Genomic DNA, 16,228 nt, shown 5'->3' with positions numbered 1-16,228 from the left:
AAATTTCTCAGGCTCACTGTTCCAGGAAAGCATCTATTTCTTAAGCCAACTTTGAAGTACTAGCCCCACTGACCCTGGGGTCTGGTCCCCAGCTCCTATCCACCCTTGGAATTTCTACTGCCAGGAAGGACAAAGTGCCTTCTCCAGGAATGTCACTGACAGACAGGACAAGAACCATGCAAATTATATTTCCAAGCTTTTCCCTAATCACATCAAAGTCCTTTGCAAGGAGTCTTCTGGTCTAACTAGAGTTGGATAATCACAAATTATTTCTAGCAGAAATGCTGACTGTGGGAAAGCAAGTTAGAGTAAATTTGATTCATATTTAAGCCACGGTCAGATCATGATGAACCTTCAGAGTATTTATTTTTCCATCAGCTCCTCCCTCATTCCCCCACTTCTCTTTTTGGCCTAAGCTAGAGAGGCGCCTATTACAAATAACAGCATTAAAATAAAATCATGCAAAGCTCAGGGGAACATGCCTGAGTAATGGAGAAGATAATAAACTTGGACAACCACCCCAGCCCTCTCTTACTCCCTCAAGGCAGGAGAAAGTTCATAACTGATTTGGGATAGCTTCTAACAGTAAACAGGAGGGAAACTAGAGCTTAAGTGGTTTAAGAAAAAAAAAAAAAGTAATAATGTACCAGATTACTATCATGCCACTGATCCTCAGTTAGTCCCTGCATCTCTGAAGTAATTTCCACTAAATCATGATAGAGGGAGGAGGAGTTGTGGATGTTGAAAGAACAAAGAGAGAAAGTCATGAGAAATAAACCAATACAGCAGAGATAGCTTTGCTCATTTATTCATTCATTGAGTCATTAATCAAAAAATGTGTACTTGATCCAGATTTCTAGACCTATTTCCAACTCTGACACCATCTCCCCAAACAATACCTTTGGCAGACCTGCATGTTAGCTGTCAGGCTCAGGCAAAAATTAGTAAAGTTATGGGCCCCTCAGAATATACCTAAAATAGACCTACTAGCGTTTTCCAAAATGGAGACCCCAAATCTCATCTGCTATATTCTCGCCTTTGGGTTCCTGATTTTTTTTTGAAAAATTTTTTTTATATTTATTTATCTTCCCTTTTGTTGCCCTTGTTGTTGTTATTGATGTTGTTGTTAGATAGGACAAAGAGAAATGGAGAGAGGAGGGGAAGACGGGGAGAGAAAGACACCTGCAGACCTGCTTCATCGCCTATGAAGTGACTCCCCTGCAGGTGGGGAGCTGGGAGCTCAAACTGGGATCCTTAGGCCAGTCCTTGTGTTTTGTGCCACATGCGCTTAACCCACTGCACTACTGTCCAATTCCCTAGGTTCCTGATTATTAAACAGTTTGTTCTGCTTTATATCTTAATGCTTTTCAGCCACCAAGTTTCTGATGCCACCATGATGCCAACTTCACTTCCTGGGCAAATGACTTCACCAATGTGTCCTGGAACCCCACCTCTCCAGAGCCCTGCCCCACTAAGCAAAGATAGAGACAGGCTGGGAGTATGAATTGACCTGTCAATGCCCATGTCCAGCAGAGAAGCAATTACAGAAGCCAGACCTTCCACCTTCTGCACCCCATACTGATTCTGGGACCATACTCCCAGAGGGATAAAGAATAGGAAAGCTGTGGGTTGGGTTGTGGTGCAGTGGGTTAAACACACATGGCGCAAAACTTGAAGACTGGGATGAGGACTGGCATAAGGATCCCAGTTCGAGCCCTAGCTCCCCACCTGCAGGGGGGTTGCTTCACAAGCGGTGAAACAGGTCTGCAGGTATCTAGCTTTCTCTCCCCATATCTGTCTTCCCCTCCTTTCTCCATTTCTCTCTGTCCTTTCAGGCAACAGCATCAGTAACAACAGCAATAATAACCACAACAATGATAAAAACAAGAGCAACAAACAAGGAAAATAAATAATTTTAAAAAAAGAATAGGAAAGCTCCCAATGGAGGGGATGGGATATGGAACTCTGGTAGTGGAATTGTACCCCTCTTATTCTATGGTCTTGTTGATCACTATTAAATAATAATAATAATAATAATAATAAATTATTTAAAAATGTGGACAGTGACTGTCCCAGGTACTATGCTAGCTATAGGAAACACACACAGAGACAAAGGAGAAAGAAAAAGTTTCCCTGGTCCCTACCTGCTCTTGGTAGGAGAGGGGTAAGGGCAGATGTGTAACCAGATAGTCATACTCTCATCAAAGATGTTCCTTTCAACAAGCTGTAGTTGAAGACTTTTCCCTTGGGGGGTGGGCAGTGGTGCACTGGGTTAAGCACACGTAGTGCAAAGTATAAGAACTTACTCAAGAACCCCGGTTTGAGCACCCGGTTCCCCACCTGCAGGGGGATGACTCACAAGTGGTGAAGTAGGTCTGCAGTTTTTTTTTAAAATTTCTTTATTGGGTGATTAATGCTTTACAGATGACAGTACATACAATAGTTTGTACATGCATAACATTTCTCAGTTTAGGTCTGCAGATTTCTATTTTTCTCTCTCGCTCTCTATCTTCCCTTCCCCTCTCAATTTCTCTCTGTCCTATCTAATAAAATAGGGGGGAAAATGGCTACTAGGAGCAGTGGATTCATAGTGCAGGCACTGAGCCCAGACAATAACCCTGTAGGAAAAAAAAAAAGAGAGAGAGAGAGAAGACTTTTTCCCTTTGCTTTGGTTGAGGCAGGAAAGGTAGAGAGTGATCTCACCTCTGACTCTAGGGACTGAGTCCTGGCAGCTTGTCAGTGGTAAGTGCTGGACCTAACAAACAGTTTCCAGTTTTCCATCTGCACTGCCAAGACTATGTGATTGGATGGCAAGTATATGTTCTTTGGCAGAGTGAAGGAGGACCTGAGTGTTGTGGAATCCAGGGACGGCATTAGGTCCAAGAATGGCAAGACCAGCAAGAAGCTCACCATTGCTGATTGTGGATAAATCTAATACATTTGAGTTGTATTTAAGAAGAAAAAAAAAGAGTATGGGGAGGAGGAAAGGTGTCAGGTCCTTGAGAAAGCATTTCCATTTATGAGCTTTTGGCCTCAGATCTGATTCTTGTAGTCAGAGTTGAGGAATAAGGAGAAGATCATGAAGAAAAGTCAAAAAAGAGGACTTGAGGGGCCAGGTGGTGGTGCACACAGTTAAGTGCATATGCTGCCTCGTACAAGGCCCCTGGTTCAAGTCCCAGCCCCATCTGCAGGGGGGAAGCTTCACTAGTGGTAAAGCAGTGTTGCAGGTCTCTCACTCTCTCTTTCTCTTTTTTTTCCCTCCCCCACCTCTATTTTAAAAAAAAAGGTTACTTGAACCTAAGAGGTAACACTTAGTAGAGGCTCCTCCTTACCTGCCTTCCTAAAAGATGGTGAAAATAACTAAGAGGACGGCTGAGTAGATCCTTAAGGTTTTTGGCACCACAACTCCTTTCCTGACAGCAGCAACCACAGCATTCTTTGGTGGAACTAATAAATTGGAGGCAACAGGGCGTAGGAGGGTGCTTTACCTTATTATCATGGAATTCTATGACTTTATTGTCAAGCACAATGGTCAGACTTTGGGTTCTTTCAGGATCTGGGTGTTTGGTGAGCCATCATCCTCAAATCTTTTCTCAGTGTGAAATGGATTGCTATATAATCCAGGGTTTAATTGTCCACACCAGCTAAAAGCACTCTTTTTTTTTTTTTTATCAAGAAAAAAATACATCCACTCTTCTTTTATCAAGAAAAAAAGGATAATAACTCAGCCAGCTTTAGCTCACATTTTAGTGAACATCGGCCCAGCTTGTTTCTAAGCACATCACTGATGTGAAGTACAGAAGGCTGCTGGGGCCTGGGAGATGCTGAGGAAAGATCTGGGGGAATGAAGGCAAAAGGGAGCCCAAGCTGCCCTCTTTCACTCCCTCGGAGTACATGCTCGGAGATGACTGATTTTCCTTCCCCCAGTAGTTGGAGGATGTGACTACTCAAAATTTAAAACCTCATTGTTTCTCACGGAAAATGAATGACAGCAATAGCAGTAATAATGGCTTTATAATAAATGACACTTTATAGTTCTTAAAAGCGTGCAAATCTTCTCTCATATGATCTTCACAGCCTCGCTTTAAGGCTAGCAGACAAGTGTTACTGTGTCATTTCTATACATAAAGAAACTAAGGTTTACCCAGTGTCACCAAGTGGTGTTGAAATCAGTGTCTGGCACCTGAGTTAGGTAGTCTTTCTGTAACTCCATATCCAGAGGTGGGAGTTCAGCAAAATAGCTCACCTGGGAGCAAGCCTATTTTGTCATGTATATGGCCCAGGTTCAAGCCCAATCCCCACAGCACTGGAGGAAAGTTTCAGTGCTGTGGTGTTTCTCCCTCTCTCTGTGTCCCTTTCTATCTAAAATGTCATCCTGGAGTGGTAAAACCCCAGTGATGATCAAGCAAAAAAAAAAAAAATTAGTTAAGTAATCTTAGAACCATTCCCATGTGAATTAATAAAACTCCTTTTATTTTTGGCAGCATTTTGAACTGGGAAAATTTCTTTCTTTCCATTGAAAGTATTCAAGATGACACCTTTAAAAAAAAACAAAACATTAACACACAAGATAGGAAGAAAAAGAGAAAGAGAGCAAGAGGATCACTTTGGCACACAGGGGGACCCCACGCTTCCAAGTCCAGCACTCTACTTACTGTATCATCCCACAAGGACCAGAATTTACTCTTTTTTTTTATCTTTTATTATTTTGAAAACTTTGCTTATTACTCTCTACCAAGTTAGGACCATCAACATGTGAGTAAATGGCTCTCATGCTCCCCTCTCTTTCTCTCACTGCCCATGTGTACTCTAACATGTGAGTGTTCTCAGTTTTCCTGAATAAAGCTTAAAAATCCTGAAAAAACTATTTTTTGTTTATTTATGAGTGATAGGAGAGAAGAGAATCAGAATATTACTCTGGCATATGCTAAGCAGGGAATCAAACTCAGGACCTCATGCTTGAAAGTCTAACATTGTAACCCTGTCCCACCTCCAAGCAACTATATACCTCCTTTTTATTCTTCAAACCATCAAGTTCTTTCTCATTTCAGAGTGACTTCACTTGCTGTTCCTGTTATGTAGCATACTTTCATCAGATGTTCATATGATTGTCTCTTCAACCTACTGAAACTCAAAATGTTACTTCTCCATAGAACTTTCTTATTTCCCCACAAGATTTATTAATGAGAGAGAGAGAGAGAGAGAGAGAGAGAGAGAGAGAGATCAAAGAGAAATCAAAGAATTGTCTTGGAACATGTCATGTCCCAGAAACTGAACTTGGGACCTCATGTTTGCAAGTCTGTCTCTCTGGCAATCTCCCAAACCACCTCCATAGAAACTTTCTATGAAGTATCCAGTCTAAGCCAGCCTTTCAGTTTGCTATGTTTTCATGTAAGCATTTATTAGTATCCAAAATTTTAATCTAGGTGTTTACTGGCTTATAGTCTATTTTGCTCTTTTTTTTAATTTTTTAAAAATATTTATTCCCTTTTGTTGACCTTGTTTTTTTTAATTGTTGAAGTTATTATTATTGTTGTTACTGATGTCCTTGTTGTTGGATAGGACAGAGAGAAATGGAGTGGGGGAAAGACAGAGAGGGGGAGAGAAAGATAGACACCTGCAGACCTGCTTCACCGCCTGTGAAGCGACTCTCCTGCAGGTGGGGAGCCGGGGGTGGGGTGGGGGGCTCGAACCAGGATCCTCATGCCAGTCCTTGCACTTTGTGCCACATGCGCTTAACCTGCTGTGCTACCGCCCGACTCCCTATTTTGCTCTTTGAAGTGTAAGTTCCACATGGGTAAGAACTGTGCCTGGCTTGCTCACTACTATATTCTTAGCATCTAGCACAAAGCCTACCACATAGTAGGTCCTCAATAAGAATTTGGTGAATGAATAAGTAAATCCTGTAGACAGTATCATATTACTTCTCCATTTCCCTCTCCCTGTTTTTTTTTCCTCCCTCTCCCTTGAATCTACTTGATAGTGTCTCTGTTCTCTTGGACTTTCATCAATCTCTTCTACTAAAATCTAAATCACAGGACCAGTAAGAAGTAAAGAAAACAGCAGAGAAGAAAAACATAAAAGCAAAATTATTTCCAGCTTAAATGTAAAAGGAAAGCAGGCTGATTGCATAACATATGTAGATCTATGCAAATTACCATGCAAGTTGAATAAAAGAGAAGTTTGAAGTGGTGGGTTTCCAGAGTCCCATGTTGGGTGTATTTTCCTTCTCACCAGGATGTGGTATCAACTGGTGAGGGTACTGAGTGAGAGGAAAATCAGTTGAGAGTTACACAAGTAAAAAAGAATTTAATTTAGTTTTTGAGGTGTTTTTTCCCCTAAGAGACAGAAATGGAAAAGTATTCCACTTACCCACTTAACGTAGCTGAGATAGAAACTAGGAAACCTCAGTTTATATGGTGCATAGCTGAAACTTTAAAACAACTGACCAGAGAGATAGCTCACAGGTAGGGCACACATTTTACCGTGTGTGTAGCCCAGGTTCAAGCCCCACTACCAGGTAGGAGCAGCATGGTAACACGGGGGTAGCTGTGGTGCTATAGTCTCTCCCCCTTTTTAAATATCTTTCTGTTTTTGCTTGAATGAAATAGTAGCCCAGGAATGGTAAAATCACTCAGCTTCAAATCCACAATAAATAAATTACAGAGGGATAGAGAGAAAGGAAACATTAAAGACAAGGAAGACAGAGATTGAGAAATAACCTCCCCTCAAGAAAAATAACCCCCAGATTACTCAAATTCTTTAGAAGCAAGAATCTAATACAGGTAATAGAAATTCTTTGTAGGCATAGAAGACACAGAAACCCATACAAAAATAGACCTTTGGCTTTAAAGGGAAAAAAAATACGGAGTGGGCTTGTATTCCATTAGATTCTCTATTCTAATTTTCAATGGAGGACATTTTTCTTTTCTTTTTTTTCTTTTTTATTTAAGAAAGGATTAACAAAACCATAGGGTAAGAGGGGTACAATTCCACACAATTCCCACCACCCAATCTCCATATCCCACTCCCTCCCCTGATAGCTTTCCCATTCTCTATCCCTCTGGGAGCATGGACCCAGGGTCATTGTGGGTTGTAGAAGGTAGAAGGTCTGGCTTCTGTAATTGCTTCCCCACTGAACATGGGCGTTGACTGGTCGGTCCATACTCCCAGTCTGCCTCTCTCTTTCCCTAGTAGGGTAGGTCTCTGGGGAAGCGGAGCTCCAGGACACACTGGTGGGGTCTTCCATCCAGGGAAGCCTGGCTGGCATCCTGATGACATCTGGAACCTGGTGACTGAAAAGAGTCAACATACGAAGCCAAACAAATTGTTGAAGAGTCATGGACCCAAAGCTTGGAACAGTGGAGAGGAAGTGTTAGGGGAGTACTCACTGCAAACTCTAGTGTGCTTCTGCTTTCAGGTATATATTTTGCAGTAGTTTATGGATACGTGTGAACATATGCTCTCTCTCTCACAGAAACTGGTGTATATCTAGGTTTTGGGACTTTGTTAGAAAGTGAACCACCTGAGATGGAATTAGAGTGTACTATGAAAGGAAAGGTCTCACCCGAGTAATGAAGCTGAAGGGTTGTCATTCCACACGTGAAGTCTCTGGACACAGTCTGAAGTGAAGCATGTTGAGGTGGCAATCGTTGTGTTGGTTAGGTTGTGATTGGCAGATGCAATATTATTTGATATGGATTGGGAGAGGCATATGGGAAAGTGGGCCCTATCCAATGGTTCCAGGACTGGGGGAAGTAGAGGCTCTATAGTGGAGATGTGAGGTTCGATAGTTAATGTTATCATCAGATTATTTGGTAATTGGGTTAACTTTGAAAAGTCCTTTTGTTAGGGTTTGCTGTACAGTACCCAGTATCTTGTATATAGCTGTGCTACTGGTTGCTTCTGATCTACTTGGTCTAGGCTTTTGAGAGAGTCTGCATATCAATTACACAGCCTATATATTGAAAAGATTCAGTTTGTGTTTTGAAAAACTTTGAGACATACAATTAATTTTCCCCCTCTCGTATTAATTAACTAGTGATTTATATGACTACATTTTACTAGGAGTGTACATAAACATCATTCCCACCACCAAAAGACTGTGACCCATCCCTCCCACCCCCCACTGGCCCAGGAAGCTGCATGTCTACCCCTCACCACAGGGTTTTTACTTTGGTGCCCTACTTACAATTTGGTCAGGTCCTGCTTTTAGTTTTCCTTTCAGATCTCTCTCTCTCTCTCTCCCCCATTCCTCACTTGGCCAGGTTAAATAGTAGCCTCTCTCTCTCTCTCCCTTTCTCACTTGGCCAAGTTAAGTAGTAGCCTCTCCCTCTCTCTCTCTCTCTCTCTCTCTCTCTCTCTTTTATTGCTACTAGGGTTATCGTTGGAGCTTATTGTCTATACTATGAACCCACTGCTTCCTGTTGGCCAGTTTTTCAATTTCATTTTAACTTTCTATTTTTTGGTCCATTGAGGCATTTTATTTGTACTTAGGTGTTACATCCCTAGAAAGAGAATCCCAGGATTTTCCCTCCTGTGTGTTTTGTCTTTTGCTTCTTCATGATCCATGATGCCAGCTGAAGTTGTTAGCACAATGAAACCAAACTGACAGGATAGGAGCAGGCTATTCTGCCATTTTTATTTTATTTTATTTTTTGCCTCCAGGGTTATCACTTGGTGGGGGGGAGTTGGGGGGAAGGCTCGGTGTCAGCACTACAAATCCACTAGTCCTGGAGGCCATTCCCCCTCCCCCTTTTCTTTAAAGGATAGGACAGAGAGAAATTGAAAGAGATGGGAAGACAGAGAGGGGAAGAGAAAGATAGATACCTGAAGACCTGATTCACTGCTTGTGAAGGGACCCCTCCTGCAGGAGGGGAGCTGGGGGCTCGAACCAGGATCTTTGCTCAGGTCCTTAGGCTTCTTAGTATGTGCGCTTAACCCAATGCACTGCTGCCCAGCCCCCAGCCATTTTTCTAGGTGTTTGAGCTGTACATCAAATCTGGGGCTGATCACTCCACACTTGTTTAACCTGCTTGTTTCACAACTGTCCCAGCTCTGTGATCATCTATGGTTACAAATTCACCAATGTAACCATGCTTTATCATAACAGTTAGAAACTGGTCAATGACTTTGAAGTACGGTCTAATAAGAACTTGGTGTTTGCCTCTTTTTTCAGCATTGTTGATACTCTTGAGAACATTGGCCAGGATATTCATGCACACTATTATGGCAGCACAGAAAGATGGCAGAAAGATTAATTTTCTGTTTTATTTGACAGGACTGAGAGAAATTGAGAGGGGAGAGAAGCTAGAGAGGGGGAGAGAAAGATAGACACCTGTAGACCTGCTTCACCCTGTAGTCCCTGTGCATGGTGATATGTGTGATTAACTGGGAGCACCACCACTCAGTCCCCTGTTCAGATTTTCTAAACATTTGTTTATTTGTGTATTGGATAGAGACAAAAAATTGAGAGAGAGGGAGAGGGAGAGGGAGAGAGAGAGAAAGGGGTATAGACACCCACAGCACTTCTAAATCCTCCCCCTGCAGATAGGAACTTGGGGTTTGAACTCGTGCATTATAACATGTGTGTTCTACCACCCAGCCCCCTATTTTCTTTCAGGTTTATTAATATGAGACAAATCCAGAGTGTCACTCAGCATATATCATGCTAGAGATTGAATTTGGGCCCAACATGCTTCCAAGTCCTGCAGTAACCACTGAGTCACCTTTCCAGCTGCAGAAGAAACACTCTTTACTTACCTTCTCCAGAAAGAGTGGAAGAAAGAAAGGAAGAAAGAAATAAAGAGAAAGAGAAAAAGAGAGAGAGAAAGAAAAAAGAGAGGAAGGAAGGGAGGGAGGAAGGAAGAAGGAAAGAGAGAGAGAGACAGAGAGATTATTTATTTACTTCATTCTGCAGGGAAATAGATCCACTCTTTGGAATACCACGATTATGGAAAGTTACTATTAAGGACTTGAGATTCCTGTCCTGATTTTCCTGGACAAAGCACCAATGGAATCATCTTTTGGTGTAGATCTCAAGAGGTTGTCGAATTTTCAAGGATATTTCTGATTCTTAAAGTTTTGAATCAACACCTCCCATGTTATCAGCTCCTCAGATATCACAGTTATCATAAGTAAATCCCACTGAAGTTACCATAGCAAGTCTCTGAATTGATCTCCCTGTTCCCACTCTTTTCTTTTGCCTGCATTTCACACAGGAGACACACAGTCATTCTGTTAAGACCTAAGGCAGATCTTGCTTCATCTCTGTTCCACTCCTACAATACATGCCTACTATCTTATTCCTTTGACCATCTCTTCCCCTCTTCCCTGTCTCCTTCCTGCTCACTCAGCTCCGGCCACCCACCACTCACAATCCTGCATTAGGCATGCACTCAGCATTCCTCAGGTGGGAAAGAGCCTCCAAATTCCATTCCACCCCCATTTCTCATGGTCCACACTCTCACCTTTTCATATTTTGACTCACCTCTCAACTTCTCATAGAGACCTTCCTTTCTATCTTATTTTCTAAAAAATCACAAATCCCTCTGCCCTCCCTACTCCCTATCCTTTTTTCCAGGGCTTAATTTTTCTCCATAGCTCTTATCACTCTGTAGCTCATTGCATATTCCACTCATTTGTCTTGTTTATTGTCTGTTTCTCCTCTATTGAGCAAAAGCTCCAGGAGAGCAGGGATTTTTGTCTGGTTACTGCATTGCTGCATCCTCAATCCCATGAGCAGTGACTGACAAATTAGCCATTCAAAAAGTGTTTGCTGCCAGCTCTTTAGAATGTGGCTACATTCTTCTTCTTCTTTTTGTCACTTTACAGAGGAGCAGTGAAAATTTCATCAAAAGCTTCACTTTGGAAGCTCTGACTTGAAAGTTGTATGTCCCTGGAGACAAGTCCTGGCCCCTGGGTACCCCCAGTTGGTGCCAGAGCATCAGGCCCTCTTTGACACTCGGCTCGTATCAGTGAGGTACTTGAATAGCAAATGTCAGAGTTTCCTCCTAAACGCAGGCAGATTTACTTTGCAGACGGTGAGGATGCATTTTAATTTGTTGATGTGAAATCTTAATTGAACTAAACTGCTAGAGGTAGTCTCTGTTCTCTGTCATAGCCTTAATTTAGTTGGCAAAACAAGATATCATCAGAGGAAAATCACAGGCAAAGACACTGTGCCCAGAGGGTTTGGAGAACACCCTTCTGTATTTGGAGGTGGGTTGGTATATTGTTGGTACAAACATGAACCCCATCCATACAAGTGAGGATGCCAACTTGACTTTCTAGGGCATTATGTGGGCTCAGAAACATGGGCCCTCCCATAACCAACAGGCTAAACATGACTTCAGTTCTGTACTTGATATTTTATATTTAGTGTCGGAGCAGGAAAGAGATTTCTGACTTAAAAGCACAGAAATATAGGAAGTGTCAATCCTTTCAGTTACTTGATGTGGGGTCTTGGGTAGGTCACTTGCCCTACCTGGGCCTTCACTTTTTCTTATAGGCAACAAAGAACCATCCCCCTAAAGGCTTCTTTCACTAGCATGCCATATATGACTCTCTCTAGACTTACAGTATGCATTTCTCTTGCCCAACAAATTTCTGAGAAGGCTTTGTCCCTGGCATGTGCACAGATAGCCTCTGTCTGCAGCAGGTTTTCAGATGATAAGGAATTTCACTTATGTGACCTCATCCCTGACCCATAGAATTCCAGGTTGTGATTTTGATAAGTTCCCTGAGAAGTGACCTTAGAAATCATTCTCCTTGGTAACAGATGCCTGCCTGTTCCACCCATTTCCCAGACCCCCATGAGACACCTGCATACCCTATTTGTCCTACTCTAGCAGCTTCTCCTTGCTAAATCTAGTTATATCTAGAAAAACATTTTTAGGATATTTTTTCATTTATTTATTTATTCCCTTTAGTTGCCCTTTTTATATATTGTTGTAGTTATTATTGTTATTGTCATTGAATAGGACAGAGTGAAATGGAGAGAGGAAGGAAAGACAACAGGGGAAGAGAAAGACAGACACCTGCAGACCTGCTTCACCGCCTGTGAAGCGACTCCTCTGCAGGTGGGGAGCCGGGATCCTTATGCCGGTCCTTGCGCTTTGCGCCACCTGCACTTAACCCGCTGCGCTACCGCCCAGCTCCCTTAGAAAAGCATTTTCTAGGGCCTTGTTCCAAGTTCAGTCTCACTGCAGTGAGATTTCAAAGAGGCAGAAGCAATTGCCAGTGGCACGGTGGCTGACAAGAATTGGCTCCCTGGACAGTTCAGCTCAGATTCCTGCATTATCTGAGTCCAAGGACACACTGCAAGAGAGTTCTCAGGGAAGTGACTCAGCCTTGGTATCTTCTTCTAAAAGCACAGCGATTGAAGTGCTATAAAGGGTTAGGTTCCAGAACTGGCATGTACTTACCCTAGTGACTCATTGGCTAGGCAGGATGGTTGAAGGTCTCAGTGTTTGCATTTTGTCATACTTTCTTCTCATGCTGGGAATTAGATATCAGGAGGATTAACAAAAAGGCAATGCCATACTGAGGAAAGATCACAGCTTACAGTAGAAACCACCTGGAAAGTCCCTTCTGTTTACTGAGCCTGCTTCTTCACCTACCAGGTTTGATAGTAATACCTGCCTCAGAGCTGTTTTGACAACTAGTAGATGCTTCAATGCTTCTTCTTTTTTTTTTTTTCCCTCCAGGGTTATTGCTGGGCTCGGTGCCTGCACCATGAATCCACCACTCCTGGAGGCCATTTTTCCCCCTTTTGTTGCCCTTGTTGTTGTAGCCTTGTTGTGGTTATTATTATTACCATTGTTGATGTTATTCGTTGTTGAATAGGACAGAGAGAAATGGAGAGAGGAGGGGAAGACGGGGAGAGAAAGACACCTGCAGACCTGCTTCACCTCCTGTGAAGCGACTCCCCTGCAGGTGGGGAGCTGGGGGCTCGAACCGGGATCCTTACGCTGATCCTTGCGCTTTGTGCCAGGTGCGCTTAACCCACTGCACCACCGCCCAACCCCCTATGCTTCAATGCTTCTAAAGTGTCTAGCACCAAACCTGTCCAGAGCCTGCCCTCCCCAAATGACAGCAGTCAATGGATTGTTATTATTGAAGTGCTGGCATGCCTCCTGGCCTACAACAGGCTCAGTAAAGGTACTGGTAATCACCATCCATCAGAGGACACACACAACTAAAGAACTTCTCTCAATTATCTTTTCACTTTTTTATTACCAGAACACTACTCCCTCTGGCTTACTATGATGGTGCAGGGGATTGAACCTGGGACTTTGGAGCCTCAGGCATGAGAGTCTCTTTGCACAACCATTATGCTATACACCACTGCCCACTCCTATCAACTCTTAAGAGATGTTGGTACATGGCAGACAAGACAGACACGTCCCTGAGATTCTCCTGTCCCTAAATTCTTCTGTTTTGCCCTGCTACTGCCTCAGTCTGTGAGGAGGTCAGGATCAGAGAAAAGCCATTTAGATAGTTGGTGGGAGTGTTGACATTTGTGAGATAAATAGTGGGCTCTGCCTCCCTCTGCCCTTGGAGGAAGTTGGAAATGACCTTTTACCATCACAGTTTGAAGATGCTAATCTAAAATCAGCAGGCTACGCGCACTGGAAGAGTCTGAACTTATAAGGAAGCCTTCTATGGGGTAGGGTTCTTTGAGGCGACTGAAGTCTTTGATTAGGCGGAACTTTTTCTGCTGAAAGTGTTAGAAACCTCCCTTAGATTCTTAAGCATAAATTGAATGCAGCTAACTTCCTTGACTTGGGAAGGATTCTAGCCAAAAGATCAGAGTTCAGCAAGGGACTGAAATCAGACTGGACACACAGGGACATGTTCTCCCATAAAGAAAATAAAATCTAGTGAAGTGGTAGAGAAGGGGGCCACTTTATGTTGAAAGACCTGGAAAGACCAGGTATGGGCAGATATGTTAATGGGGCATATCTAGGCAGAAGTAATATAGCCAGTGTAAAGGCCCTGAGCTGGGAATAAGTTTTTCAGGAACAAGAGGAAGCCTATGTGAGTGGAGAGCAATGAAACAGGAAGAGAATTGCAAGAGATGACAGCAAAAAGAGGCAAAAGCAAGATAAAGAATAATCATGTAGGTCAAGATATAGAGTGTTTTTTGTATTCAGGGAATTGTGGGAAGCTTTGGATAGCTTTAAACAATAGAGGAAGTTCATCTGACTTACATTTTTTGCTTGTTTGCTTTATTTTTAGATCACCTAGTTGGGGGGAAATGTTCATTTACAAGACTGGTATCACAGATGTAAAGTCTGACTTACATTCTTTTAAAGAATACTCTGTTAAATGACTGTCAGAGAAGGGGAAAACTAGTTGGAGGCAGGTTTGGACATAGTTTCAAACAAAAAAGATGAGTTCCGTTCTATGAATGAATTTGACTAGATGTTGTTTTAGTGTCCTAAGGCTATTAAAAAAAAGTGAACACAGACTGGGTGACTTAAAACAAGAGAAAAGTTTTATTTCACAGTACTGGAGACCAAAACCAAGGTACCACCAACGTTAGTTCCTTTTGGATTCCATGTTCCATATCTCTGTCCTAGTTTCTGGTGGTTCCTAGCAACCTCAACATTCATCTTATTATGACCTCATCTTAACTTGATTGCATCTGCAACATTTTCCTTTTTTTTTTCTCCGTCCCCACTGCAGTGCTATTCTATTGCTGTTGGCATTCTTTCTCTCTCTTTTATATTTTTTAACTTCTTTTAAAAATAAATTTATTTATATATTTATAAAATGGAAACACTGACAAGACCATAGGATAAGAGGGGAACAATTCCACACAATTCCCACCACTAGAACTCCATATCCCATCCTATCTCCTGATAGCTTTCCTATTCTTTATCCCTCTGGAAGTATGGACCCAAGGTCATTGTGGGGTGCAGAAGGTGGAAAGTCTGGCTTCTGTAATTGCTTCTCATGAACCTAAAGCCTGGAATATTGCAGATGAAGATTTGGGGGTCTCCATTTTAAAAATAGGTCTATTTTAAGTATATTCCAAGGGGCCCATGACTTTACTAGATTTTTGCCTGAGCCTGACATCTAATTCAGGTGGACCCAAATTATTGTCTGGGGAGATGATGTCATGGCTGGAAAATTTTAAACAAAACACTGATCAACTTTGGCTTATGGTGGTATAGGGGATTGAAACTGGGATTTTGGAGCCTCAGGCATGAGAGTCTCTTGGCATAACCATTATGTTAACTGTCCACACCTTCTTTTTTCTCTTATTACTTAATTTTTTATTTATTTTTGCCTCCAGGGTTATCGCTGGGATTCAATGCCTGCACTATGAATCTGCTGCTCCTAGAGGCTATTTTTTCCCCTTTTGTTGCTCTTGTTGTTTATCATTGTTGTTGTTGTTATTGTTGTTATTGCTATCAATGTTGTTGGATAAGACAGAGAGAAATGGAGAGAGGAGGGAAGACAGAGAGGGGGAGAGAGATAGACACCTGCAGACCTGCTTCACCACCTGTGAAGCGACTCCCCTGCAGGTGGGGATTCAGGGGCTCCTTGTGCTCTAGTACTTGTGTTTTGCACCATGTGTGCTTAACCCACTGCGCCACCGCCCAGCCCCTTATTTATTTATTTTTAACCAGAGAACTGCTCAACTGGCTTATAGTGGTGTTAAGGATTGAAGTTGGGATTAAGGAGCCTCAGGCATGAAAGTCTTTTGCATAACCACTACGCTATCTTCCCACCCTGTTTTTTAGTTTTAAACAAAAACAGTGAGTGTTAGTCATAAAGAGAGAGACACCACAGCAATGATCAATGTTCATGGAACTTCCCCTGATGCCATGCATAATACTCCCATGTGGTACCAAGGACTACTCTTGCATACTAAAATATGTGCTCTACTGGGTGAGTTATCTCCTGGCTCCAAAGTCTCTATGTTCAAATAAATCAGATAGTGGAGGTTAGAGTTTCATTACACCTTTTTGGGAGATAATATTCAACATGAACCACACATCAAGATAGCTCATGGGATAGGGTGAGTGCCTTGCCATGTGCTCAATCCAAGTTTGAGCGGGAGAAATTCTGATGTTGTGGTATCTCTCCATTTCTCTTTTTCTCTATCTCTGTTTGGATGAAAAAGCAGTCCTGAAACTGTGATATCATGCATGATGGGAGGCCCTGGTTACATACACATACACACATTTTGTTATCAAACACTACAAAAATTGGG

The 16,228-nt window shown here is 42.4% G+C and overlaps 1 protein-coding gene and 1 pseudogene across 1 annotated transcript in view; one reads left to right on the top strand and one right to left on the bottom strand.

Moving 5' to 3' along the window:
• Positions 1 to 2,929, top strand: part of LOC132532758 (nascent polypeptide-associated complex subunit alpha, muscle-specific form-like) — a 98,114-nt gene extending 95,185 nt beyond the window's left edge. The window contains exon 3 of the mRNA XM_060171360.1: positions 2,833 to 2,929. Coding sequence (XP_060027343.1) covers positions 2,833 to 2,929 — 97 coding nt within the window. The remainder of the gene's footprint in view (positions 1 to 2,832) is intronic.
• A 5,432-nt stretch (positions 2,930 to 8,361) lies between these two features.
• LOC103108637 (small ribosomal subunit protein uS8-like) lies at positions 8,362 to 9,497 on the bottom strand (annotated as a pseudogene).
• Between the last annotated feature and the right edge of the window lie 6,731 nt (positions 9,498 to 16,228).

Source organism: Erinaceus europaeus, chromosome 2 (genome assembly GCF_950295315.1).
Source record: "Erinaceus europaeus chromosome 2, mEriEur2.1, whole genome shotgun sequence".
Lineage (NCBI taxonomy): Eukaryota > Metazoa > Chordata > Mammalia > Eulipotyphla > Erinaceidae > Erinaceus > Erinaceus europaeus.
This window is presented reverse-complemented; position numbering and strand designations above follow the sequence as displayed.